The sequence below is a fragment of the Crotalus tigris genome, unplaced genomic scaffold (genome assembly GCF_016545835.1).
Source record: "Crotalus tigris isolate CLP2741 ecotype Arizona unplaced genomic scaffold, ASM1654583v1 scf7180000023830.6690815, whole genome shotgun sequence".
NCBI lineage: Eukaryota > Metazoa > Chordata > Lepidosauria > Squamata > Viperidae > Crotalus > Crotalus tigris.
In genome coordinates, this window is record NW_024100214.1 from 5,899,294 (window position 1) to 5,926,309 (window position 27,016).

The 27,016-nt window shown below is 40.8% G+C and overlaps 1 protein-coding gene across 5 annotated transcripts in view; it reads left to right on the top strand.

Moving 5' to 3' along the window:
- Positions 1-27,016, top strand: part of SLC25A22 (solute carrier family 25 member 22) — a 68,124-nt gene that overhangs the window by 9,813 nt on the left and 31,295 nt on the right. For 2 of the 5 annotated variants that reach the window (XM_039321927.1, XM_039321931.1), the window contains exon 2: positions 23,899-24,013. In XM_039321927.1, coding sequence (XP_039177861.1) covers positions 23,994-24,013 — 20 coding nt within the window. In that variant the 5' untranslated portion in view covers positions 23,899-23,993. Of the gene's footprint in view, positions 1-17,274; positions 17,537-22,034; positions 22,223-22,272; positions 23,554-23,898; positions 24,014-27,016 lie in introns of those variants that run through there. The other 3 variants (XM_039321929.1, XM_039321928.1, XM_039321930.1) reach the window with 3 other exon arrangements.

Genomic DNA, 27,016 nt, shown 5'->3' on the forward strand with positions numbered 1-27,016 from the left:
GGATCCGTAGCTGGCTGACCGGCCGTACTCAGCGAGTGGTCCTCAATGGAACTGCATATATATGGAGGGAAGTGTGTAGTGGGGTGCCCCAGGGCTCTGTTCTGGGCCCAGTACTCTTCAACATCTTCATCAACGATTTGGATGAAGGGATAGATGCGGAACTCATCAAATTTGCAGACGACACCAAGCTGGCAGGAATAGCCAACACTCCAGAAGACAGGCTTCATATATAGAAGGATCTGGACAGACTTGAACACTGGGCACTAACTAACAAAATGAAATTCAATGGTGAGAAAAGCAAGGTTCTACATTTAGGCAAGAACAACCAAATGCACAAGTACAGCATAGGTGGCACCATGCTCAATAGTAGTAACTGTGAGAGGGACCTCGGAGTCCTAGTAGACAATCAGTTAAATATGATCCAGCAGTGTGCGGCAGCTGCCAAAAAGGCCAACACAGTACTAGGCTGCATTAACAGAGGGATAGAATCAAGATCACGCGAAGTATTAATACCACTCTTCAATGCCTTGGTAAGGCCACACTGGGAATACTGCATCCAGTTTTGGTCACCACGATGTAAAAAAGATGTTGAGACTCTAGAAAGAGTACAGAGAAGAGCAACAAAGATGATTAGTGGACTGGAGGCTAAAACATATAAGGAACGGTTGCTAGAATTGGGTATGTCTAGTTTAACGAAGAGAAGGACAAGGGGGACATGATAGCAGTATTCCAATATCTCAGGGGCTGCCATAAAGAAGAGGGAATTAAGCTATTTTCCAAAGCACCTGAAGGCAGGACAAGAAGCAACGGGTGGAAACTAATCAAGGAGAGAAGCAACCTAGAACTAAGGAGAACTTCCTGACAGTGAGAACAATTAATCAGTGGAACAGCCTCCCTCCAGAAGCAGTAAATGCTCCAACACTGGAAGTTTTTAAGAAGAGACTGGACAGCCATTTGTCCGAAATGGTGTAGGGTTTCCTGCCCGAGCAGGGGGTTGGACTAGATGACCTCCAAGGTCCCTTCCAACTTTACTATTATTATTATTATAAGAGCCAACCACACCTCCAGGAAGACTGTATTCCATAATGCAGGGATCACTACTGAAAAGGCCTGTCTCTGAACTCACTGTTTGGCTTCACATGGTGGGGGGGGGGAGATGCAGACCCACTTTTCTGCACCACCCATGACATTCTAGCAGTATCTCCACAACTGTTGGATTTGCACATTGTACTGCCATGGCTTACAAGTTGCAGTGGCTGGATTTGCACATAGTCAAACCTGTCATATTAAGACTTAGCCAAGGCAGGGTCATATGTCCCCTTGAAACGTCCCCAAATAAAGCTGTTTAGTCATGTGCATATAGCAGTTATACCCAGCTATTTTAAGGGGAGAGGGGAAAAGATATTAAAGTCTCCTTCAAGCTGGGCTTGATTCCTGCTGACTTCATGGACACGTCCCTGTAGTGTTTTTGGCAAACAAAACTTAGAGGTGATTCAGTTGTGCTTAGCATTTTGAGATTAGCCAAATCAGCTGCTCTACCACCTGGTTGGACAAAATCTGATTCTGCAAAAGCATTTTTAAAGCTATCTCAATGACACCAGGAATGTCATCTATGTATAAATCCTGGCTTGTACTGGTGGTTTCAAGAAAAGAGAGAAGGGAGTTTTTCAGAATTGTCTATCTCTTTTACATGTTGCGTTTATCCTATGCAGATTTAGTAGCTTCTGTTTTGGCATCCTGTAGGTAAACTCAGATTTTCAGGCTGAACAATTCCAAATCATTAGATTTCTACTAGGGAACAAAGTGTCAGAGGTAACAAAATGGATTTAATCGTAGGGTAATTTTATTTGTTTTTCAGACTAAAAATTGATCAGAGATGGTATTTGAATTAATGAAGTCCAATTTGCATTTTGTGATATGAACTGAAATCTTCAATAGATATAGATCAGGGATTTAAACAGAGTGAACATAGACAGCATTTACCGCTAGTTATGTGACAGCAAAAAAGAGACTTCAACCAGCCAGTGCAGTGGTAGGTGCCTAACCTTGTGATGTATGACTCAAGCTTCCTGTCAATCAGCTATTCTTCTATGTGCTTTGCATCAACTCTTATTCTAGGAGCAGAAAACCAAAGTTTAAAACCTGTTCAATTTTTAAAACTTCACTGAGGTATCTAACTGCTACTCAGCTCCTGTGAGAGGAAATGATTCTGAATAATTCATATGAAATTCTTCTAAATGTCAATGGCTTACTTGTGTAGGAATAGGCTCACCTTTGTCTTCCATAGAACTTTTTGCTGGGCAGAATAGAAAAAAATGGTTTATTTTCATTTCTCATGACTTAGAGCTGCAAATAAGCAGAGCCTTGTTGAAACACAATTTCTTTCAGTATGAAAAACACAGAGGTGGGGTCACTCACCATCTTCACTTTTGCTTGCATAAATTGCCTCAGAACAAAACCTCCCTCATTCACAAGGGATAGGCCTTTCCAATTACAGGAATTAAACTTTACATGATTAAACGCTAGCCACCAATCACCTTCACTGATCACTAGCGGCACTTTAGTCTCCCTTCTGTATTCTTATTAATTAGATTTGATTATAGCTCCTGGTAACAACTGAGAATATTTGGATAGCGGTGGTTTTCCTTTGGCTTCCAGAGTATTCAGGATGAAAGACATAAAGGTTTCTGAAGGTCCCCTGAGCAGTGTTTGCAAAATAGTTGCCTAATTCAGAGTTGCCAGAGAACATCAGTCCTTCACTCCACTCCATTAGCCTTTGTTTGCTAGTCACAGAACAGGATAAAATCAACACATTCACTGAGGCAGAAGCTCTCACCTGAAAAAAGCAAGCTCATGGCTGAGCATCTGTGAAACAGGAAATGGATGGTGCTTGAAAATTGGCATTCATACCTAGAGATGAATTGCAGTTTATTGTCCCTAGGAGAGGGAAGGTCCCTGAGCAAATTTGCTGAAGGCATCTTTGGATTTGTACTCTCATTAGGAGAAGCTATGGACAATCTCTTTTGGGCTTTCACAGAGTGTTGCTTCTATTGTGCCAACAGAATGTATTGGAGAGTGAAAAGAGGTCACTGCAACTCAGGAGCATGGGAAAAGGGGACTAGTGTGGCATTATTTTATAGCTTGTTTTATGCAGTTTACATTTCTCATTTGAAAATGGTAAATGGTAGTGCCAAGAATGGATAAGCATACCCTTCACAGACAAAAATTATGATTAAACCAAGTTTTCTTTCTCCTGCTACTAAAGAGTTTGGCTGTGGTTCCGTCAAAATGCATAACCTCTATCTTCTTGAGTTTGTAAGATTCACCATAGAGGGAGATGCTGCTTTCAAATTAGAGGTGAACGTCATTGTAAAATGTATGTGCAGATTTATTATTTATTGGATTTATAATGCTGCCCAACTCCATAATATTCAGTTGGAATACAGCAGCAAATACAACAATAAAACAGTAAGAAATGCAAACTGTGTATGTCCAAAAAGGGCAATTCCTCAAAGAGTTAAAATTCTATAGGGGCTCAGCACTCATCCTAGCCCAAAACTTGAGGGAACAGCCAGGGCTTCTGAGACTTCTTAAACATTATGAGGCTAGGAGCCATGAGAATCTCGGAGGGGGGGGTGCTGTTCCTCTAGAGCAGTGGTTCTCAACCTATGGGTCGCGACCCCATTTGGGGTCGATCGACCATTTTTCTGGGGTCGCCAAAGGCGGCGATCCGCCATTTTTCGCGGCGCCGTGCACACGCGCCGCGCACGGGGGTGGCGCCGTGCACGCGCGCCGCGCATGGGGGGTGCCGTGTATGCGCGCCGCACGTGGGGGGGGCGCCGCGCATGCGCGTCGCACGTGGGGGGCGCCGCCGCGCATGCGCGTCGCGTGGGGGGCGCTGCCCCCATGCGCGCGGCGCCACGCATGCGCAGAACGTTTGTGTGACGGGGTCGCCGTCACACAAACGTTGAGAAGCACTGCTCTAGAGGGCTATTATGGCACCTTTTTGTGGATTGGGTAGCTTTGAGCCAGTGTTAATTCCTAGCAACTACCTGCTTCCTTCCTGGGGCTACGAGAGAACAACTGGCCCAAGGTCACCCAGTTAGTTTTATACCTAAGGGAGGACTAGAACTCATAGTTTCCTGCTTTCTAGCCTAGTGCCTTATCTATTACACCAGCGGTTCTCAACCTGTGGGTTGCGACCCCATTCGGGGTCAAGTGACCATTTCACGGGGGTCGCCAAACAACGCAGTCTGCCATTTTTTCCCCCTTTTCCTTAGCTGTGCTACTCCCTTTTATTCTATTGGCTTTTGAAAGCCAATAGAATAGACTATCTTGAATAGAGTCTAATTCTATTAGCTTTCAAAAGCCAATAGGAATTGTCCAGGCTGTCTCTGCCCTGCTGAGCCCGCCAAAAGTCCCATTCAGCAAACGGTGCTGCAAGTTGTCTGCAGCCAAGGCGAGCTGTCTGGAAGTTTCCACCCCTCCCTGCTGAGCAACTATTAAAAATGTAAGTAAAAGAGGGCCAGAGGTGGGAGGCCGGCAGGCGCAGGGAGGGTTGCTGGCGTGTGTGGGGCCCGGCGGCTGCCTTACCTCCCTTGGGCTGGGCCAGCTGGTGGCCCAGCCGGTGGTCGGCCTGCTCCGTCTCTGCCGCTTGCCAGCTACGCCTCGGCCGGCGCAGGGGGCGGCACCATGCTTGTGTGGCGCTCCCGGGCAGGGAAAGTCCTTGACTTACAACCGGTTGGGTAGTCCTCGACTTACGACCGGTTGGGGGTCGCGGCATTAAAAAGGTTGAGAACCACTGTACTACACCAAACTGACTTTCTCATTATAGGACTTAAACCTTGACAATAGAGTTGGGTAAAATAACAGACCTACAAGCCAGCTAGGATTCCAGCTGCTAAATCTTTGGTTTCTGTATTGGCAAGAAACAAGGTTGGTCTGAGCAAATATTTGGGAAACTCCACTCATTTTGTTTTCCCCAAGAAATTTATTCTGCAAGTGATGATTTTCCTTAGTATGATGGATATATATATTTCCAAATCTGAAAAATATGTAAAGAAAAAATCCCTTAAGATTTGATACCACAAATCTTTTTTCTTTTTGCAAATTCTCCAAAGCTTGAGAAGAGAGTCACTTGATAATATGTTGCCCTAGGAAACAATGATCTGAGGCTGCTAGAAAATGTTGCTGCCAATCCAGAGGCTATTTCTTCTAAGCAGAGCTTTGAAATCTCTCTTTTTTCCAGTGAAACAGCCAACTTTAAGCAAGACCTGGTATATTGCTGTTCACTAATGGGAATGAATAGGACTTTTCAAATCCACAAGATGCTGCCATGGCTTGGTTGTGCGCTATATTCCCACCAAGTAATGAATAGAAATATGTTGATCCACTTCTCCTCTCCTTAGTTCTTTGCAAGTTTTTTTTACAGTTGCTTTTAAAGTTGTTTGATGTTTGTGTTAAAAGATAAACCGCGCCTGTGTCTTCTTTTGCCCACAGAATAAGGTGTTTTATCTATTTTTAAAACCTAGTATATTGGCATCTGAATAATTGGTGACATACAGACACTTACTGTTCTACAGTCCATGTACTAAATCAGTATCAAATTTGCAAGCGTGAATCAAGATATTTTGCTGCTTGAAGCAGAACCCAGGCTCATCCCTTAGCCTACATTTTAATCGTTCTTTTTTCACCATTCAGACATCAATTCTTCTTTATAGCTCTCTTCCCTAACCTATGTTACTGCCCCAAACAGTAGCCTTCAACCTGAATATCCTTCATTCTGCCAAGTGAGCCAGCCTAATTAGCTTCTCACTTAACCCTTCTCATCAATTTATTAATTATTTTTGATCATTAATAAATAGCTAAAACAAGCAATTGACATGCTACACATCCGGCAAGAAAGAAACATGTTTCCTGATAAGTGTTTTGTCCATGCAAACCTTTTTAAATATACAACATATAAAAGTATTCAACTTTGACTTTGCCCAACTCCAGTTTTAAGTGATTTAAACCAACAAAATTGGCAACCTATGTGTGTGGATATTTTAGTTCCCAGTCTTAACAGGTACGGAAACTACCAAGTCTGGTGGTTGCTCTTACTGAGTAGGTACAAAAATTAATTAGGCACTTGCACACATATTATTAGATATGAAAAATAATTTTGTTTATGTTGTCTGCAAGAAGTGTCTTTCTGTTCTGATTTAGATATGGTTGCAGATAATCTGATGTAGATGCAGTGGTACCTATGGAACTATCTTTTGGACGGAGGGATTTATTATTGTGTTGTGCTGATTGTTGCTTTGTGAGACTGCTTGCCTCCCGAATGCCTTGTGCATCCAATTAACTGCTTAGATTTTTCCACTAGTCTCTTGGAGACTAATGGGAAGAAAAACAATTCAGGTTTCTCAGTCACCTGGTCTCTTCTCATTTACTCTGGAGAGAGCAGGTGAGTGAAATTTCCCAAGACGGCTAGAGAGGGCCTTCATTGGACAATCCCACAATAGCTAAATGTAATTTCTGTTGTTGGCAAAACCAACTACTAATTCAACAGGTCTCTGACACTACAGTTCTATGTTAAAACTGTAACCTGTCCTTGCCCCTAACTGGGACAAGATTTTGCAATGCAAAGTACATGTCCTTTGTTCTTTGTGTATCAGCACATTCTGACCTCTTGATTTCAAATTTCTCTAATAAACATTACCCAAGAGTGAGCTGTAGATTATATCATTACACATGGCTGGGTTTCTTAAAAGTTTGTTTGTCATTGTTGTTGATTGTTAATCTGCTTTCTCTTATCAGCATGCCAAAATTTAAGGCTAGCTTTCCATTTTGCTTTAGGTTCTTATGAAATGGACAGTGGAAGAAATGGCTTTTTTTTCTCATCTAGAGAGAGAATGTGGAGGCAGCGCAATTTATTCAAAGTAAATAGCAGAGTGTGAATGTTCACTTCTTAGATGTGATCCTGAAAATCATACTGCATCTAAGATGAAGTGGATTTGAGAGGTTGCAGTTTTTCAAGATTATTGTAGAACAAACTAGATTTCTTTGAGAGACTCACAAAACCATGTTTCATTTTTATGGATCTTTGCATTGTGACATAATTTCAAACAAACTCCTTCCAGAAAGAATATGCAAGATCAGGCAGTGACAGTATTGATAGTCCTTACTTTAATTGCCTTCCCATAGACCTAAACCACAGTAACTAATCTAATCCAGACAATATGTCAGTAAACAACTGTGATTATGAGTGGGTGTACCAGAAACATCTACTTTGCCAAATTAAATGAAGAAGAAAAGTACAAGAAATGCAGGACTTTAAAAAAAAACAAACCCCCCCCCCCTCTTGAAAGCTCAGTCTTTGAATTTTTCTATGAGTCATGGACAGGTTATCTAAAATGGCATTCCAGTAAACAACTTATTTAAATGTGAGGCCCTGCTGAGCCATGATATAGACCATAATATAGCATTGGAGAGACAGGAAAGCCCAGGTTTGCCTATCCTATGGCCAGGTTTCCATATCTACCTAATCCTGATGTATATATGCCACATTTTAGCTACCTATACCCTAAGTACAACTCTTGTTATCTTAAAAATGGCCAGGTAAATAACTACTGGAGATTAGTGAATAGTAAATATATACTTAGCTTTTTAAAGAATAACCAGGGCAGTCTTTTTTTCATTACAGCTTTCTTCTCATAGCTGTGGATGCCAGAATTATTTGCTCATCAGGTTACTTCCTGCAGGATGGCATTCCTGAAATTGCTATAATTTTGAATATCTTCCAGGTCTAGGAACAAATGTGTATATTATTTTCCCTTTATTAGCCTACAATGTAGAGTCTCCATTCAGTTGACCTTGCCACCTGATGACTTCATGGACAAGTGCAAGTGGTTTGCTTGGCAGCAAAACTAAAATGGTTTGCTGTTAACTTCTTCTAAGAAACCAGCATTACATTATTTTTTAAAAAGAGAGTAATTAAAGGAAGATATTTCCTTAATGGAATTAAGTGCTTGTTTGGGTCATTTGGCAGATGTATTGGGTAATCTAAAATTAGAAAACCTGTGAGCTGAAACTGATTTATAAAATGATTGTATTGTTTTATCAGTAGCTCTAATGCAGGGGTGTCAAACTGCCGGCCCACGGGTCAGTTTCATCATACTAAAGCCGCACCCACCCCATTGCCGGCAATGCAAAAAAAATTGTAATGTGTTGCGACACGTCACGTGGTGAGTTTAACACCCATGCTCTAATAGAACTGCGGGTCTTACATTTTAGAAAGTCTCATACATGCTAGGCAGATCATGCAATTGTTTGAGACAGAGGTTGCTAGGCAGCTAGAGAAATGGATTTATATGGCTGGTCAATCAGAAAGACTTTTTCACGGGCATACAGTATAGACAAGTAGCAGGAGGATTGGGGCTTGAAAGCACAGATTCATGTCCTGGTCAGGCTCCAATAAGATAAAATCTATGCAGTTCCAGAGAGAACAAAGCTAAGAGATGAGAGAATTGTCTTGATGTCTTTATATTATGGAACTTATACATGTAGAACAGCTCATGCATATGGCTGTTTCTTGCAAGGATGATTCCTGAATGTTCAGAATTCCTGTATTGCTCACAAATTTCCAATAAGCACATTTGTTTTCTTTGAAAGTAGGCAAAAGCTGTTTCAATAATTCTTTAATACAATATTTGGTTTGCTTGAAAATTAGTGTAATGATTTCTAGCATTTGTAGAAATACTAATACTAACTTTTCCTGTAATTGGTCCAGTGAAAGTTACTTGTCCTTCCTATCTGTGGGTTTAATCAGACTTGTAGATAGATAATAATGTTGGTGGAAACTGGTTTTTCTTTTTTCCCCCCTTTCAGTCCCCATATATTTTTTTTTTCAATGTTCTTTCCCATGTTCAGGAGCCTGAAACCAGTTCCTGAGCTTCACTGGGACCAAATCCTTATAATATAGGTGACAGAGAGCTCTGAATCTGGCTCTTTATGCTCTTTCTCATATTGTTGAGAATTTCATACTTTGAAGCACATAATCAGGCTATTAATAAATCTTTAACTACATTTAGTTGATAGTTAGGTGATCTCTCTCTCCGTCTCTCTCTCTCTCTCTCTCTCTCACACACACACACACACACACACACTAATTTTGTTTCGATGCTTACAATTGTAGAATCAGAGTTTAATTTGTTAAATCACCAGTTACCATGTGGACATATACTGCCCCACAACTCCTGTTTTTACCACCATCCCTATTCTTTACTAGTTGAAATCCTCCTGAATTGCAAGTACCACCACATTGCAGACTTTTTTGTCTTCTCTGCTCCAGTGCCCCTCCCTTTCATGCTCTCTGACCCTTATCTTACTATTTAAAGGAAATCAGGAAAAAAAAGGCTGCTGCTGAATCAGCTAACTTGTCTGATAAAGTCATCTCTTTGTCCTTTTTTGAAGATGGCTCAGCAATTTGTATGGAGACTATATGGATATTTTGGGCTTCACTAGTGGCTTCTAGGCCATAAAAGTGTGTGCTTTGATAAAATATTGCCTAAATCTTTTCCCTCAATTACAGAACTAAAATGGCAGCTTTATTACTCTTCTGGGTAGCAAGAGAAAAAGTGCTAGTTGTAGTACATTGGAGTAGCATCTATTTTACCATATTTCCTCCTTCAGAAATTTTGCTGTAGTATAATAGAGATGGATGGCAACTATTCTCCTTTCTAAATGTCTTAATGCTACTGTCTGGACAAAGTAGCCTCATCTATAACTTGGTTTCCTACTTCTCAAAATTTCCCCCAGCATTTTTGGCAAGTGTAAATCTGTATTGCTGGCAAACTCAATTTTGTTTAATATTTTACAAGATTGTGTTGAAGGACTGGACTGAATAAGGAATGGCTACATTCAGCAAGTAGTCAGGTTAGGGAGAAGTCTGTATTTTTTTAAGGAGCAGCTATGCAATTCTCTAGTAGTTTCTTGCTTATGAGTTTGATTATTATTGTTCCAAATAATAATACAAGTATCTCTACAAAAGGAAGCTGGGACATAAAATTATAGCTATCCAGCATACGCAGATCCAAGGCAATAGAATAGAAACATATGTTCAAGCAGGAAACTCTGTACCATTTCAGACAAATTATTGTCCAATCTGTTATGTCCTGAGCCTGCTGAAGCATTCAGCAGACTCAGAAATGTTGCAAAGGGTCCCGGGCAGAACCAAAGCTGCCTGGGATCAGATTGGCTGTCTCCAGCCTTGTGGGCATGCGCAAGGTGGGAGACAGCCTCTGCAATCATTGGTTGACATTGTCCAGGTTTGAAATATTATAAAAGGCCTGTGTGCCATTTTGGTTGTTGTTGGTAGTAAGAAGAGAGTAATAAAGGAAGCTTGTTTACACAACGTGTCTCCGCTTAATGCCTCAACCCTGCAAATATAAAACTGGCGACGAAGGTGGGATCGCTGCAGGCAAGAGGAAGATCTACCAAACAATTTAGGACTCACAGAAGGTCCTAAAGTCTGGGAAGTCGGCGTCCAGCATAGCAACTCAGCCTGTCAGCACAGCATCGCTGGAGGTGATCTCGGCAAATGGACCCTTTCTCCCAAGTTGAGGCTTGCAGCAAAGGCATTAACGAGACTGTAAGACTTAAGATGTCTAAGATTAGCCGGTTATCTGATTTTGATGTGTCCCACCCGGAGCGCTGGAACTCATACTTGGCTCGAGTGGAAAACTATTTCAGCGTCAATCAGATAAGGGAAGACGGCCTTAAAGCAGCAACTCTGCTATATGTCTGTGGACAGGAAACATTTGACATAGCAGAGAATCTGGTGGACCCTACGCTTTTGGAGTCAGTAACTTACGCTGACTTGAAGAAAATGCTTAAAGATCACTTCCAGCCTAAACTTTCTGTAATCGCTTGGAGGCACGCGTTCGAGCAGAGGGACCAGAGGCCAGGTGAGTCTGCCGCGGACTTTATTGCTGCCTTAAGACAAGCAGCCAGGCCTTGTGAATTCAAGGACCTGGAGGAGAGGCTGTGGGATCGTTTTGTGTGTGGCCTGAGGAGCAGGGAGCTGCAACAAAAGATTTTCACCAAGGAAGAAGTTTCATTCCAAGATGCCTTGTGAGAGGTTACAGCTGAAGAAGCAGTGGGCGGCGCTGTGAAAGCTTTGTGGCTCGCCAGAAACCCTCCAGCCACCGTGACCGTCCATCAAGAGGTCACTCGAGAAGATCCAGAACTGGATCCTGAAGAAGAGGTGGACAGGCTACACCAGCCAGCAGAGAGAAGGCCGAAGGAGCATCCAGACAAGGCCCTAGCATCTCCTCAGTGCTTTGGGTGTGAAGGACTCCACAAGCTCGCCATCTGCAGATTCTGCTCCGCCATTTGCCGGGCATGTGGCAGGCAAGGCCACATTGCCTCCGTCTGTTTGGGCCGTCAGAAGGTCCAACCTCGGGAAGAATTGCTTCAGAAAGGTACCAGGGTCCCCAGCCAATACAGGGTGGGTTTCTGTGCATTGCGCAGGAGTATTCTGAGGACAGGGGCACACAAGCCCCTTAAAAAAAATCTTTGCATTGATGTGAAGTTGCAAGGGATTCCCTTGTCAATGGAGTTGGACACAGGGTCCGCTCTATCGATCATTTCACATGACACTTTCAAAAGGATTTGCAGCAGTAGTGGTCTTTGAGTCAAACTCAGGCCTTCGAGCTTAATTCTCACTGACTTCCAGAATTCCAGAGTCAGCGTGAAGGGGGAGGCTATGCTCAAAGTTCAGCGTAAGGCTTTTGAAGGCCTACTAGACATGGTAGTTGGGGGTATCGTACGAGTCTCATTGGACTCAATTGGTTCGAGGCCCTTGGAATCCAAGTAACTGGGCTTCACAGCTTGCAAATGTTAGGCCTTGCAGAAGTCTGCAAGGAGTTTGCTGATGTGTTTAGCACAGAGCTTGGTTCATACAAGGGGCCTCCCATTGCCCTACGCTTAAACCCAGCTATCACACCTATTAGGATTAAGCCTAGAAGGGTGCCTTTTGCTCTCAAAAGCAAAATTGACGCAGAGCTGGACAAGCTGCTCCAGCAGGGCATCTTAGAATCTGTGGACTCTAGCCCATGGGAAACCCCCATTGTAACGCCTCTAAAGGCTAATGGAGAAGTCCGAATTTGTGCGGACTATAAATGTACATTGAACAAAGCGCTGCAACAGCATACATTCTGGCCTTCCTCAAGGGGGGACGAATTTTTGCAAAGCTTGATTTGGCACAGGCCTACCAACAGTTACCTGTTGATGAGGAAACAGCTGAGGCTCAAACAATCGTAACATACAGAGGAGCCTTTAAGGTCAAAAGACTGCCATTTGGGGTTAAAGTAGCCCCTGGCATATTCCAAAGTGTCATGGAGCGCACACTTCGTGGTATTCCTGGGGTCTGTCCCTACTTCGATGACATCCTTATTGCTGGGGAGTCATCTCTAAACTTAGCTGAAAGATTAAGGGCTGTCTTGCTTCGTTTCTGCCAAGCAGGTCTGAAACTGAAGCAAGATAAATGCAAAATTGGAGTTACTTCCACTGAATTCTTAGGTTTCAGAATTGATGCTCAAGGCAACCATCCTGCTGAATCCAAGCTTCAAACGATTCAGCAGGCCCCAAGTCCCAAGTCCAAAAGCGAGCTTCAGGCTTTCCTGGGACTCCTAAATTTCTATCATGCATTCCTACCTCACAAAGCTGCAGTGGCTGAACCGTTACACCGGCTCTTGGATAAGCAGGCTCCATGGCAGTGGACTAAGGTCCATGAAAGGAGTTTCAATGAGGTTAAGCCTTACTCTCTTCAAATGCTGTATTAGCACATTTTAATGAGAAATTGCCTGCATGCATCGCATGTGATGCATCCTCTTATGGGGTGGGAGCATTAGCCACCTGAAGGCTGATGGGACCCAAGTCCCTGTGGCCTACTATTCAAGGACTCTGCAGAATGTAATTACGCTCAGATTGACAGGGAAGCCTTGACCATAGTGGCTGGCATAAAGAAATTTCATGATTTCTTATATGGCCGCCACTTCACGGTCTACACAGACTATAAGCCTTTGCTGGGTTTGCTTACCACAAACAAACAAACACCACACATTATTTCCCCACGTATGCTGAGATGGTCTATTTTCCTGTCAGCATATGACTACACTTTAATTCACAAACCTGGAAAGGAAACGGGCCATGTAGATGGCCTCAGCAGATTACCTCTAAAACAGATAGAGGCAGATCCTGCTCCTGCTATTAACATTCTCTCCATTCAGGAGTTACCTGAATCTCCCCTCAATACTAGGGATGTAGCTGCAGAAACTGCCACTGATCACACGCTTACACATGTGCTGACATGGGTGTTGTCAGGATGGCCTGACATGTATCCAGATACTGAGTTTCAAAGCTTCTGGCAAAGGAAGCACGAACTTTCCACATTCAAAGGGTGCCTGTTATGGGGTAGTAGAGTAGTCATCCCAGTCTCATTGAGGTATAGAATCTTGCTCTCTCTGCATGAGGGACATCCAGGCATAGTACGGATGAAAGCGCTTGCGCGCAGCCATCTCTGGTGGCCTGGGCTCGATAAAGCCATTGAGGCCCAGGTGCACGGGTGCACGGGTACCAAGTGTGCCAGACTGAAATGCCTCAGGCCTCAGTACATAGGTGGGAGAAAACACAAGCCCCTTGGTCAAGGGTACATATAGATTACGCTGGGCCCTTTCAGGGGCAATTCTTCCTTCTCCTCGTTGACAGCCATTCCAAGTGGCTAGAGGTTGTTCCTGTTTCCTCCACTACTACTGCCAGGATCATCCAGGTGTTGAGAGGGATCTTCGCCTCACATGGACTTCCGGATGTCCTGGTTTCAGATAATGGCCCCCAATTTACCTCTTTTGAGTTCCAGGCTTTTCTTCAGGCCAACTTGATCCGGTATGCGACTTCTGCTCCATTCCACCCATCTTCCAATGGCCAGGCAGAGAGGATGGTGCGCACTACTAAAGATGCCCTCAAAAGACTAACTTATGGGAGCTGGCAGGTTAGCTGATTTTCTTTTTGCACACCGCACCACACCTTGCACAGCCATAGGGAAGAGCTCAGCAGAACTCCGCTGGGGTCGCCGCCTCATTACGAAACTGGACAGGTTGCACCCAGACAGGGTGGCATCACAGGTGTCACAGCTGCAGGCACCTAGGAGACTAAGGGTGGGCGATTTGGTCTGGGCAAGGAACTATGGTCCTGGACATCTCTGGGTCACAGCAATATGCAAGGTCTCGGGTCCACTGTCATATGAAGTGGCCTTGGACGATGGGCGCGTCATCCGACGACACATAGACCAACTGCGCTGGAGGCTTCCCAGCAACTCTGCTTTTGGGGGGGAAGAGGACCATAATCCTAATTCTGGACCAGAGCCTTCCAGCTCCAGTGGGAGTTCACATGCTACAGTACATGTTCCCATGGCAGAATGGGGACATTCACAGAATTCAGTTATTGCTCCAGATCGGGGGTCATCCCAGGCTTCCGCAAGTGCTCCAAACAGGAATTCTCCTGAAAGGGGTGTTCTTCCCAGCATATTAGTTTGATGCGTTTCTTTTTCTTCGATGATTATAAGGCAGAGTGCCCTGCCTGTCTGCAGGCATATTGTGCTTTACAATAACCTCCAATCCCTTGAATGCAAGTACCTGTGCTGTTACCGAGTAAGGTATTATTGTTTCATCCAGGAGGGAGGGGTGTTATGTCCTGAGCCTGCTGAAGCATTCAGCAGGCTTAGAAATATTGCAAAGGGTCCCGGGCTGCCTGGGACCAGACTGGCTGTCTCCACCCTTGTGGGCATGCGCAAGGCGGGAGACAGCCTCTGCAATCATTGGTTGACATTGTCCGGGTCTGGAACATTATAAAAGGCCTGCGTGCCATTTTGGTTGTTGTTGGTAGTAAGAAGAGAGTAATAAAGGAAGCTTGTTTACACAATGTGTCTCCGCTTAATGCCTCAACCCTGCAAACACAAAACAATCTCTTCTTAAAAACTTACTGGAAGCATCCATCATTTCTGGAGGCAGGTCGTTCCACTGATTAATTGTTCCAATTGTCAGGAATGTCATAATGTCATGAAGCAACATGTCTGTCCATTTATGACATTCCTGACAATTGGAACAATTAATCAGTGGAACGACTTGCCTCCAGAAATGGTGGATGCTTCCAATAGGTTTTTAAGAAGATTTTGGACAATAATTTGTCTGAAATGGTACAGAGTTTCCTGCTTGAAAATATGTTTCTATTCTATTGCCTTGGATCTGCGTATGCTGGATAGCTATAATTTTATGACCAAGCTTCCTTTTGTAGAGATACTTATGGAGAATATGGTAAGGCAATAGTTACAGAGAATCCTGGAAGAAGTAAATCCTCTAGACACATAAAAGTCAGGATTCAGGCCTGGGGATAAAACTTAAACTGTATTGGTTGCCCTCCTGGATGAGTTTTGGCAGCTTTTGGATGAAAGGATGGTGGGCATTTTCATTTTGCTACACATCTTAAAGGCTTTTGATACTGTTGATCACAATATAGTTCCTGACTGCCTACAAGGTTAGGAGTCACTGAAATACAGTAGTTCTACTTCTTCCTGTGTAGAAAGGTCCAGTCAATAGTCACAGGGGAGCAATGTCAGCCCCTCAGAAGTACTCCAAAGCTAGGGTTTCTGACTGTCTTGTTTTTATCCTATACCAGGGGTCCCCAATCTGTGGGCTGTAGCCCACTACCAGGCCACAGCCTATTTGCAACTAGGCCATGTGAGTGGTAGGCTGGCACACATATATGCACACACAGCCAACTCACACGAGCAGATATAAGTCTACTTTCTGATCTGTTTTTCTTGTTGATGAATGTCTGAGAGGTAGGAGACAGAAAAAGATGTTTGCCTTAACATATTGCTGTCTGCTTTGCATTCTTTAAAAACAGTCTTTAATTAAATACAAACATGGAAAATTCACACATATATAAAGATACAAAGGCAGTACTTTTTTTAAAGAAAAGTTCCTAACAGTTTCAGAGAAGGATAGCCATAGCTGTACTGGTCCATACATAGTCAGCAACTCATTCATATATCTCAGGTAACATTTGGTCTTTAATCCATTGAATAACTGAGGTCATAAATGTATCTTTTTGAAAGAGAAGTCTGTTGGCAGTAGGAAGAGTTGCAGAGAAGGGCCCACTTTTCCTGTCCAGCCATCAGTTTCCATATAGGCTGTGAAGATCTGAAAAAAATCAGATTAAAAAAAATCAGCAAAAATCATCAGAGAGCCAGTTTGGTTTAGTGGTTAAGGCACTAGGCTAGAAAGCTGGAGACCATGAGTTCAAGTCCTGCCTTGGTCACGAAAGACAGTTGGGTGACTTTGGACCAATCACTTTTTCTCAGCCCACAGGGTTGTTGTGCAGAAAATAGGAGGAGAGTGTGCTGTTAGTCACCTTGAGTTATTTGTAAAAGTAATATAGGTGCAATACAAAGAAATAAATAAAAATGGGAAAGCTGTATTGGTTAATTTATATAATGATGTATTCCCAGAATAGAATGAATTTAGGATACCACAAATGAATGAAGTATTTTATAGTTCATAAATAGGTAAAGTTTTCCCCTGTTCAGTTGAGTCCAATTCTAGGGGGCAGTGTTCATCTGTTTCTTAATAGAGGGAGCTAGCCTTGCCTACCCTACAAGATTCCACCCAAAAAAGGTGTCGGAACTCCGTTCTGGGCATTCTATGACAAAAAAAGCCCTGAGCATGACTACATGCCGAGGTGCATGGAATGCTGTTACCTTCCCACTGAAGTGGTACCTATTTAGCTACTTGCATTTTCATGCTTTCAAAATGCTAGGTTGGCAAGAGTCGGGGCAAAGATAGGAGCTCACCCCATCACACAATGTTTATAACCATATACAAATTCCCAAATGTATTCTTTGGGCTTCTTCTTTTGGGAAGGCTATTTCATACTATTTTGCATACTCTGATCTGATATTAATTCTGTAGATTTAAGCAGCAACAAGTCATGTTCAACCTTAGCAAAACCACTATTTTCTGTTTTTTTTTTTTTTTTTTTTTAAGAAAACAGCAGAGAATGGATCTGATATTTCTGAAAACATTATTTGGCAGTCAACCATTCAAATGCCAACTAGACATTGGTCAGGTACTGCCATCTGCTGAGATAAATTCCCTTTCACTTTACTGTAAAAAGAGAGGGTGTTTGCCTGATTTCAAAATTATTAAAGGTTGGACTGACCAAATCTAGCAAAGAGACCTTGAACTTCGCAATTTGTTTCAGTTTTTTAAAAGATCTTCAGTATTTGTACCCAAAGCATTTGCAGTGGGATTTCCAAAGGAATGCTGTAACAAAATGGACTATGTTTCTTTGATAAAGTATTATCCTTTTTATAATAAAAGGGGGCCAAAGGTTAATCACTCTTCACTAATATGTTATCTCAGAAAGTTCTTCATGCAGATTTTCCTGCTCTGTGAAGGCTGAAGAATGTGAAGGAGCTCCTTTGTAGAACTGACAGGTAGGAAAAGGAATGTGTGAGAACAGAAGAGAGCAACAAGCCTAAATAAAAATGTCGGAATGCAGCTATGGATTCTTGGGTTATTGAGTTGCAATTCCTTTTTGACTGATATTAGGAGACAGTTAAGGTCATTTAAGGACATCTACAGAGAGATGGGATGATTGGGATAAATGTATGGAGAAGTGGGATTACGTCTAAGCTCAGGGATGTGCAAGATTTTTTGTATCAAAAGCGGCAGAGCTAATTGATTGTGTGAAAAGAAGGAACAATGCAAGGGGAGCTGAGCTGAAAGTAGGCCAAGATACTATTTCTCTTTGACCTCTCTTTTCTTTTTCTGGTAACTCTACTTTTGACCTACTTTTTCTCTTATTTTTCTCAATATCGTCTTTCTCTCCCAAGGAGAAGGACGGATAGTGAAAGGGAGCTGTTAGCTGCAAGGATTCCTGCAGAGGACTGTTGAAATGAGGCTCTGGGACCTGTATCCTAGCTCAAAAGAGCCAAGATGCTGAACATGAACTAGAGAAAAAGAATTTGCCTGGTGGTTTACTGATTAAAAGTGAAGTTTGTTTAAACCAGATTGAGCTTGGAATGTAGTGATCTCTGATTGCAGTGCTGTAAAAGAGCACAAAATACCTCTAGTCCATTGTGAATTAAAATGTGCGGTACAGTTAATACCACAGGAGCTTAATTGGACAATTCACTGGATTAAAGCTTACAAATGGACTAGTTTGAGATAAATTTAGCTGTCATCATGGATCTCTTCTGGGATATTGCCAGTGCCTCCTAGAAGACAAAGAGATTTATAGTTGAATCACAACAAGGGAAGTTATTGTCCAAAGGTTTTTCTTCCTTAGGACATGGGAAGCAGAAGTTCAGCAGAGGAAATTAACTAATTAATCCTGGTATTTTAATACTGAAAAAAGTGAACTTTTCAAATGTTTATACTGTATATGAGTACAATTTAGATTTATTTATTAATTTGTTCAATATATTTCTTTGCTGCAACAATCAAAACGATTCTAGGCAGCTTACAGAGGAAAAAATACAATATCAAATATACCCAACTTAAAATAAGATAAAATAAAATTACAACCACACTACAAGTAAATCCAAATACCTGTTTTATTTTATTGTTGTTTTTACTAGTTGTTTGGTTAATACTTTTATTCATATTCTGGGAATGAGCATTTTTTTTTTTTGCCAAAGAGCTTTCCCCAGCCTTCAATAAAGAGAATCAAATTTGGAATAATTTTGAAGTCATCTTAATGTCAGCAAAGTACTAAAATGCATATAAGTAAATTTAATGTTTGGTAGTTATATTACAAATGAGGTTATTTATGTTTGGCTCAAACTTGTAAGGAAGTTTCTATTACAAATGTAGTTATAAATGTTGGAAGAAGGAATCTTTGCCTACTTTGCAAGAATGGTTTTTTAAAGTTTCTTATTTGGCGGAAATGGCAAAGATTTCGGCTTTCTTGAAAGATCAGTCGCAGGAGAAGTACCTCCTGGTATGGAAAAGATGGATAGATTTTATACAATATAAGTTGGATATAAAAAAATATTATTTAGTTTTTGAATAATTTACAATTAAAGTTTAAGATATTTCATAGATTATTTTTTATCTTTTTTAACTTTTTTATTTTTTCTTTTTCTGTTTTTTTTCTTTCTTGTATTTTTTTTTACATATTGTTGTTAATTATTTTATAATTTGTTTAATTAATGTATTTAGATTTGCTTATGGTTTATATGTGTTTTAAGATTCTTTTAAATTTTTTTTAATTAAGCCTGTATTCAGCTCTGGAAAGATCGGGGGAGGGTAGGGGAGGGGTGGGAGGGTGTGGGGGAGGGAAATTTTTTTTGTAAAACTTAAAACTTTCAATTAAAAAAAAATGTAGTTACTTGTGTTTGGCTCAAATTTGTAAGGAAGGATAATACTACTGAGAAGAATTTCAGATGGATATCCAGAAGCATGTTCAAGAAAGATTGCTTGTGAAAAGGTGATTGTCCTCAAAAATAGTAGGAAAGCAACCATCTAAGTATTATTGCTGTATAGGATGTGGGATACTTTACAAAGAACAATCTTGATTGGCCTCTTCCTGAGATATTTGCAATATAAGAACTGTTAACTAAACAGTTTGCCACTGTGGATGAAAATTTGGGACATCTGCATATAGATCTTTATTAGGTTACCGCTTTCTAATGTTCGAGGGCCAGGAGGCAAATTTGTAATGTTGAGAACATATTATGCATACCTTTGCAAAATATCTGCCATTCATGAACCACTCATTTTTCAGAAAGCAAATTAAGATTATTCTCTTTCTTTAAACTTAATATTGCTACATTGGCTGGGAGGCAGGCTCATTTTCACAAAGACCCTGAGCAGCAACTGTCTATCATTTTATTTTCTAAAAATGCTTCTGGTCACATGGGAGATAAAGTAATTGTGGCTGATGCACTACTTTAGGAGGATAAAGGCTGTGACTTGCTATCTCCTAATTTTAAGATGTGATTCTAGACAGCCTGACAGCAGCCGTTGACCCATGTCATGGATCACAGTAAGTATCTTAACCATAGTTCATTGGACAAGCTGCAGCTGCCTGATCTCATAAGATGCCCTAGGCCAAAAATGTGACAAGAAACTCTATAGCAATAGTGTTGCAACCCTTGTGACTTTTTGCAGAACTTATGAAGGCCCTCTTCTTATCATCACCACAAACAATGGCCAACATTCTCTTTTAAAATGTACTGCAGTAACTTTGAATTTCTTCACAGCTCTGAAAGAGAACAGTGTGATTCATTCCAAAGGTGTGATTGTGAAGAGGCTCAAAGAAAAAGGATGGCTTGCTTTAGCAAAGCAAACAGCTGGTTGCTGCTGTGCCTTCCAGATTTGCAGTTCTTTGAATGTGAATTTTTCCGAGAATAAAAGAGAGGATCTGAATCGTCAGATGGGAACTGGTGGTTGAGTTGTGGAACTGAGAAACAAAATATGTAAACAATGATGCATATTGTTCAGATTCCGCCTTGGAAATGCTGGCTTTTAATTCATTGTCTCTGCCTGCCCTTGAACTGAAACACTCATAACATCAGTTGTAACTTCTAATGGACTCTAAAAACATGCATTGATTTCCCAATTGTTAAAGGAATGAACGTACCTGTTCCTTATTGGTGAAGAACACAGTTGTGCAATAGGGGAAATAGTTTTGAATACTTGTATGTCACTTTGCCTTTCTGTTCTGTGGGCAGAGTTATTGCCAAAAGAGTAAATCCTCCGGTTAAGTTTATAGTTGGCTAATCCTCCTGGTAACAATCATCCCCAGTCTAATTACTGTATGTGTGAGAATGAAAGAGTGCAATAGAGCTCTCTCTAATTAGTAGGACCTATCTTAAGAGTGAATCACTGATTGCTTCATAGCTGCCACAGTTGAATATTCAAAGAGGGATTTCCGCAATAAGTTATACATAAACCAGGTGGTGGTTTGTTTCGTCATCACTTGCTGCTCTTCTGGTTCATTGTTTTCAAGGCTGAATTCTTCAGTTTTGCCCTGTTCTATATGTGTGCCATGTGTCTATTATCATTTTGTAGCTAAAGTCTAAATTATAATGGATATGAATGGATGTATACAGATAGTCCTCAACTTACGACCATTAGTTTAACAACCATTCAAAATTTTGATGGCACCGAAAAAGTGACGACTGGGCTTCACACACAAAACAGTATCCGATGGTCCCATGATCAAAATTCAGATGCTTGTCAACTGACATGTATTTGCAGTGGGCATCCTGATTCACACAATCAACATTTGTGACTTTCCCAGGGGATTCTGGCAAGCAGAGGGGAGGGAAGCTTGATTCACTTAATGACCATATGATTCACTTAATGACTACAGCAAAAATATCATAAAATTGGACATGACTCAGTTGACATCTGCATCACTTGGTGACAGATGTTCCTGTCTCAGTTGTGATCATAAGTTAGGGACTGTGTGTGTAAGTAATATAATATAAATAATTTGGTGGAGAACAAGCATGCTGTGGTGGTTAGAAAGCTGGACAAGGAGCAAGAGAATCCAGGTTCTTGTCTTTCCTTAGCCACAAAAGCCAACTGATGACCTTGGGCTAGTCACTGTCTCTCAGCTTCCAAGCAATGTCAGACTATAAGACTATACAATAAACTGGTGAAGAACAAACCCCTCTGTCAAGACTGCTAACATCGTATGTTCTTGCTTGCCATATATGAAGAAGCAAACCTGTTTTATTTAGCCGAGTAGCATTTCTAGAGTTAAGACAGATAGCAGTAGGTTAAGGGGTGGGAAAGTATGCAAGTTAACCATAACAATGTCTGGGCACAGTGTGGCCAAGATCAGCTCAGCTGCAACAGGAGGGGCACCTCACGGTTCACATTAATTGGAGAATGTGATTGATGACTGTAAAATGAAGGAGTGAGTTATGCTTTGTTACAGATGCTTGGGGGAGGGAGGATTCAGTTTCTGGCTTAACTTTGTTAGTGCCGAAGTTATGCAGAATAATAAAAGATTCTTTTAGAGGAAAAAGCCTCAAAATTCTTTGAAAATCTGCTTTCTTTCGGAACCATGTCACCCTCATTGCATCATGTATTGATGGGTTTGCTGTGAGAACTAGGGAAGCACAGCGCAAATGAACAAACCTTGCAGTGAAGCAGGACAAACAGTAAGTAAATGAATTAATCATTCCACGAGATCACTTGATAGTTCTGATGAATATGTGAGCTGTGCTGTTGATACATTTTGTGATGTTCCGGTATCTTGTGATGTACTACGTTCCTTTTGCCACATGCTGGATTTAAAATAGCTGTTCACTTTTATGTGTGAATGAATCTCCTGATGCTGTTATTAAAAACAATTGCATATATGGAACTAATCAAACAAAACAAATTACAATCACGAGAAATTTTATGGTTGTTTAAAAAGCATAAAGATAGCTGCAAAAATAAGTCTTGAGCACCTCTTTGGACTAAGAACTTACACAACTGCATTTTCGTTACTGCTTTTTGGAAAATATAATTCCCAGGTTTCCTGATCTGATTGCAATATGTTTAAAGGGAATAATTAAAATCCCCCCCCCCAAATACTCACTATTAGTCCCTGAGGAATTTCTAGCACCTTGTAGGATTGTTGCACTTCTTGCCTACTATGGTATATAATCTTGGAGAATGCTGCAAGATGGTTTAACGCAGTGGTTCTCAACCTTTCTAATGCTGCGACCCCATAATACAATTCCCCATGTTGTGGTGACCCCCAACCACTTATACATCACCGCGTGCCAGGGGCGTGGCCAAAGAAAAGGGGGAAAAAATGGCAGACAGCCTTGTTTGGCGACTCCCGTGAAATGGTCGTTCGACCCCAAATGGGGTCCCGACCCACAGGTTGAGAACCACTGGTTTAAGTGTTGTTAAGGTATTCACTCTTGAGCAGAGAATAATTTATAGCTGGCCTATTAAGGTAGCCCAGTTGTTAAATATAAATAAACTATAACCATATTCATTTTTAGCTATAGTGCTCTTTTTAAAAAAAAATAAAATGACTTCCATGATTTGGATTTTGAGAAGTGCTGAACTTGTGTTTATGTGAAATAGACCTGGAAATCCAGCCAGTTCTGCCTTAAATATCAGTTATTTTTCTGGATTTGCATAAGAATGTTGCTATTTCTTTTGCTGCATAGTTACTTAATGGAAATTCATCTGAAGCAGAAATAACCACCACCTTTCTTCTCTCTCTCTCTCTTTATTTTCCTTGTATCCTTTGCAACAATTTTCAACAGGCAGCCTCACTTCTCTTGTGATTCTTTCCAGTGTCTGCACATTTGGCAAATGCCTTAGTGCCGTATGGGAGGTGGGTGGAGATAGTTTAGCTGTCATTCCTTCAACTGAGCTTGCTTACTTGCTTCAGTACATAGCAGGAAGGGCTTGAAATGATCTTTCCGGGAATACATTGAAAAATGAATATACTTAATTTCTATTCTGAATGAAATAGCTCCATTTGGTAAATATCTCAAATATCTAAACAATAGTTCTCACAAGTTAAGGTTAGCAATACAAAAGGAAATGGCTTGCTTGGGTCTTTCATATGGATTGCAAAATTAATAGTCAGATGTAACATAGGAAATGTGCCTAAAATATAAAAATAATGTTTAAGGATACATTTCATTTTACCATTTGTGGCCAACTGGAATAAAATGCATTTTTTCTTCATTCTAGCCATTTTTGCATGAAATTTCATCAGATCTCTCTTGGAAATATGTGGGAAATTATCAAAACATTCTTACCGTATACAAAGATAACAGTGACTAGAAGTAATAATGTTAGTGTTATTTCCATCTTTTTCTAGGCAACCAACGGCAGAATTAAGTGATTGTAACCCCAAAGGTTTAGAAGACTTTTAGAAGATTAAATCTTGTTTCTACAAGATCAGAACTGAATTAAATGGCTGATAAACAGATTAGGTAAGAGCTTTTTTCTGTTCCTCTCTCAGCTATTCTCTCCAACTTTTTCCTTTGTGTTATTACCACACAGTTCATTTTCTATATCCCCAACTCCAAAATATATCTTCCTTTTGCCTTTATTTCTGTTTTCCCTAATCTGTCTTCTATATATATTCGATCGCAGCACCATCATCTCCAGCTAATGTTAACCTTTGGAAAATTGGATGGAGATGGTGATTTGTACTTAGTAGTCCCTAATGAGAAAGCAGAATTTGGGGTAGGTTGCTTTGATCCTGCCTTTGTTACCCTTAATGTGTTTCGTTTGGGAGAGGATAAAGAGGAATTAGGGGCTAATTCAAACAGTAAGACAGGCATTCCATGGTAGAACAGAACTTCTATTCCCCTGTGGACAATTACATGTTTGAAAGCATATCCTCCCTCTATAAATGGTTCCTGTCTAAGAAATCAGATTGTAAGGTTTCAGATTATCATTGTAAATGAATAAATGTTGGATAAAAATCCAGTTTGTGTTTTCTTAATATTTGTCTCTTCTCTAAAATTCATTTCTGATCTTTATAAAGCTGTCTAGAAGGGTGAAGTGAAAAGGGGGACATCAGGATTGTTAAGAATTAAGAGAATTGCCAGTTCTGTCATGGTGTATATCAGTGGTTCTCAACCTTTTTAATGCCGCGACCCCCAACCGGTCGTAAGTCGAGGACTACCCAACTGGTCGTAAGTCGAGGACTTTCCCTGCCCGGGAGCGCCGCGCATGCGTGGTGCCCCCCCCCTGCGCCAGCCGAGGCGTAGCTGGCAAGCGGCAGAGACGGAGCAGGCTGACCACCGGCTGGGCCACCAGCTGGCCCAGTCCAAGGGAGGTAAGGCACTCGCCGGGTCCCACGCATGCCAGCAACCCTCCCTGCGCCCGCCAGCCTCCCACCTCCCACCCCTGGCCCTCTTTTACTTACATTTTTAGTAGTTGCTCAGCAGGGAGGGGTGGAAACTTCCAGACAGCTCGCCTTCGCTGCAGACAACTTGCAGCACCGTTTGCAGAATGGGACTTTTGGCGGGCTCATCAGGGCAGAGACAGCCTGGACAATTCCTATTGGCTTTTGAAAGCCAATAGAATTAGACTCTATTCAAGAGAGTCTATTCTATTGGCTTTCAAAAGCCAATAGAATAAAAAGGAGTAGCACAGCTAAGGAAAAGGGGAAAAAATGACGGACTGCGTTGTTTAGCGACCCCCATGAAATGGTCGTTCGACCCCAAATGGAGTCGCAACCCACAGGTTGAGAACCGCTGGTGTATATCATAGTGCTCTTATCCTTGTGTGCCTTTGGGCACTTCCTCAAGATTGGCTTATATCAAAATGGTAGAAACAGAAACCAAAAGGAAAAGAAAGAAAATAATATTTATAGGATATCATATCAGTATCAATACTAATGGTGGTATTTTGGATGTACAGGAATATATCAATAAAATATGAAATTAATATGTATACTATTAAGATATTTAATTTAATAGCTGAAACACTAGAGTGAATAATGGGCCAGAAAACAGTGGTAATTGATTGGTTGGGCTCCTACATGAGGCAATCTACATTATGATTGGTTGCTGGGTATAAAAGCGAGTTTCCCTTTTTTCCTGCCTTGTTCTTTTGTGTGCTCTGTGTGTTCTGTGATTTACCTAACAATTTACCTCATGATGTAGTAATGTGCCTGACTATCTTATCTACTGTAAATATAGATGTTAAATATATTTATTTATATAAAACTATAAGTTTGTGACGGCGTCATTGACTTCATTTGGACACCTGCTGCGCAATTTCTTGACAGATACATAGCCAGGTAATAAAATAATTAAGTTCCCCAATTTTGGTTAATTGGAACTTTATTCTCAACTGACTATAATTTGGAGAGTTGTTTGAATACATGTAGAAAGCATCATTTTGAGGAAATTCGATCTTAAATTATAATGATAGGTGACATTTGCAAGGTTATCTGGGACTGATAAACTATATAGTCCAAATACATAATTTTATAACAGTCATTTATACTTTGATTCTTTTTGTAATGTCAAGGCTAGAGTAAGAGTCAAACCTGTAAAGTATAAAAACATAATAAGAATTTATATTAAAATCAGAATTATGGAATAACAGAGTTGGAAAGATTATTATAGTATCTGTATCAGAATGATTTGTAATGCAAATGAGCATATTATTTGTTCACTGTATACAAATGGAAAGAGGCATAGCTCTCCAAAGGACAATGTAACTAACAGATGAGACTGGATAAGAAGATTTAAAATGAAGGAAAACTTAGAACGTGCAAGATGAAGAGGCATTTTTTATGTGTATCAGAAATACTGATAGTCCAAGATGAAGAGGCATTTTTTATGTGTATCAGAAATACTGATAGTTGTGTATATATAGGTTCGTTTAGTGTACTGGCACCTTATTTGTTTGGCTAATTTTTAGAAAAAATTTAGAATATAAAGATTCTCTACAAAGAATCTTTGTAGATTAAATACAGAATTGCAGACTGGTCATAAACAAGTCTTAAACAGTTCCTGTGTTTGATTCAAGCACCAAGTGTTCAAAATGAAACCAATCTTTGATTTCTTTTCATTTTAAATTTAGGCTCTTGTCTGTATTTTGTGTTTCTACATATAAGCAGCTGGACCCAACTGATAATGCTGCAAATAGAGTAGAATCTAAAAAGATTAATAGCTCTACACTATTTGCAGGAATATTTTCTAATCAGCTTTATAAAAATTAAGCAACAGAATGGATTCATGCCGGGGTATCTTCTAAATTTCCAAGGTGACCCAAGATAGTTTAGATGATATAGTGGCTGATCTGGAGAAAATATCGTATTTTATGAAGTTCATATTTGACCTCTAAACTCCCACATATTTTATCTTGTCTTACAACTCCTCATGATACACCTCCAACTGTGTCTTTTGAAAATCCTCAGAGTTCTTTAACCAACTGACTGAATTTGCTCTCCTGTTTCCCTTTGTCCTTTC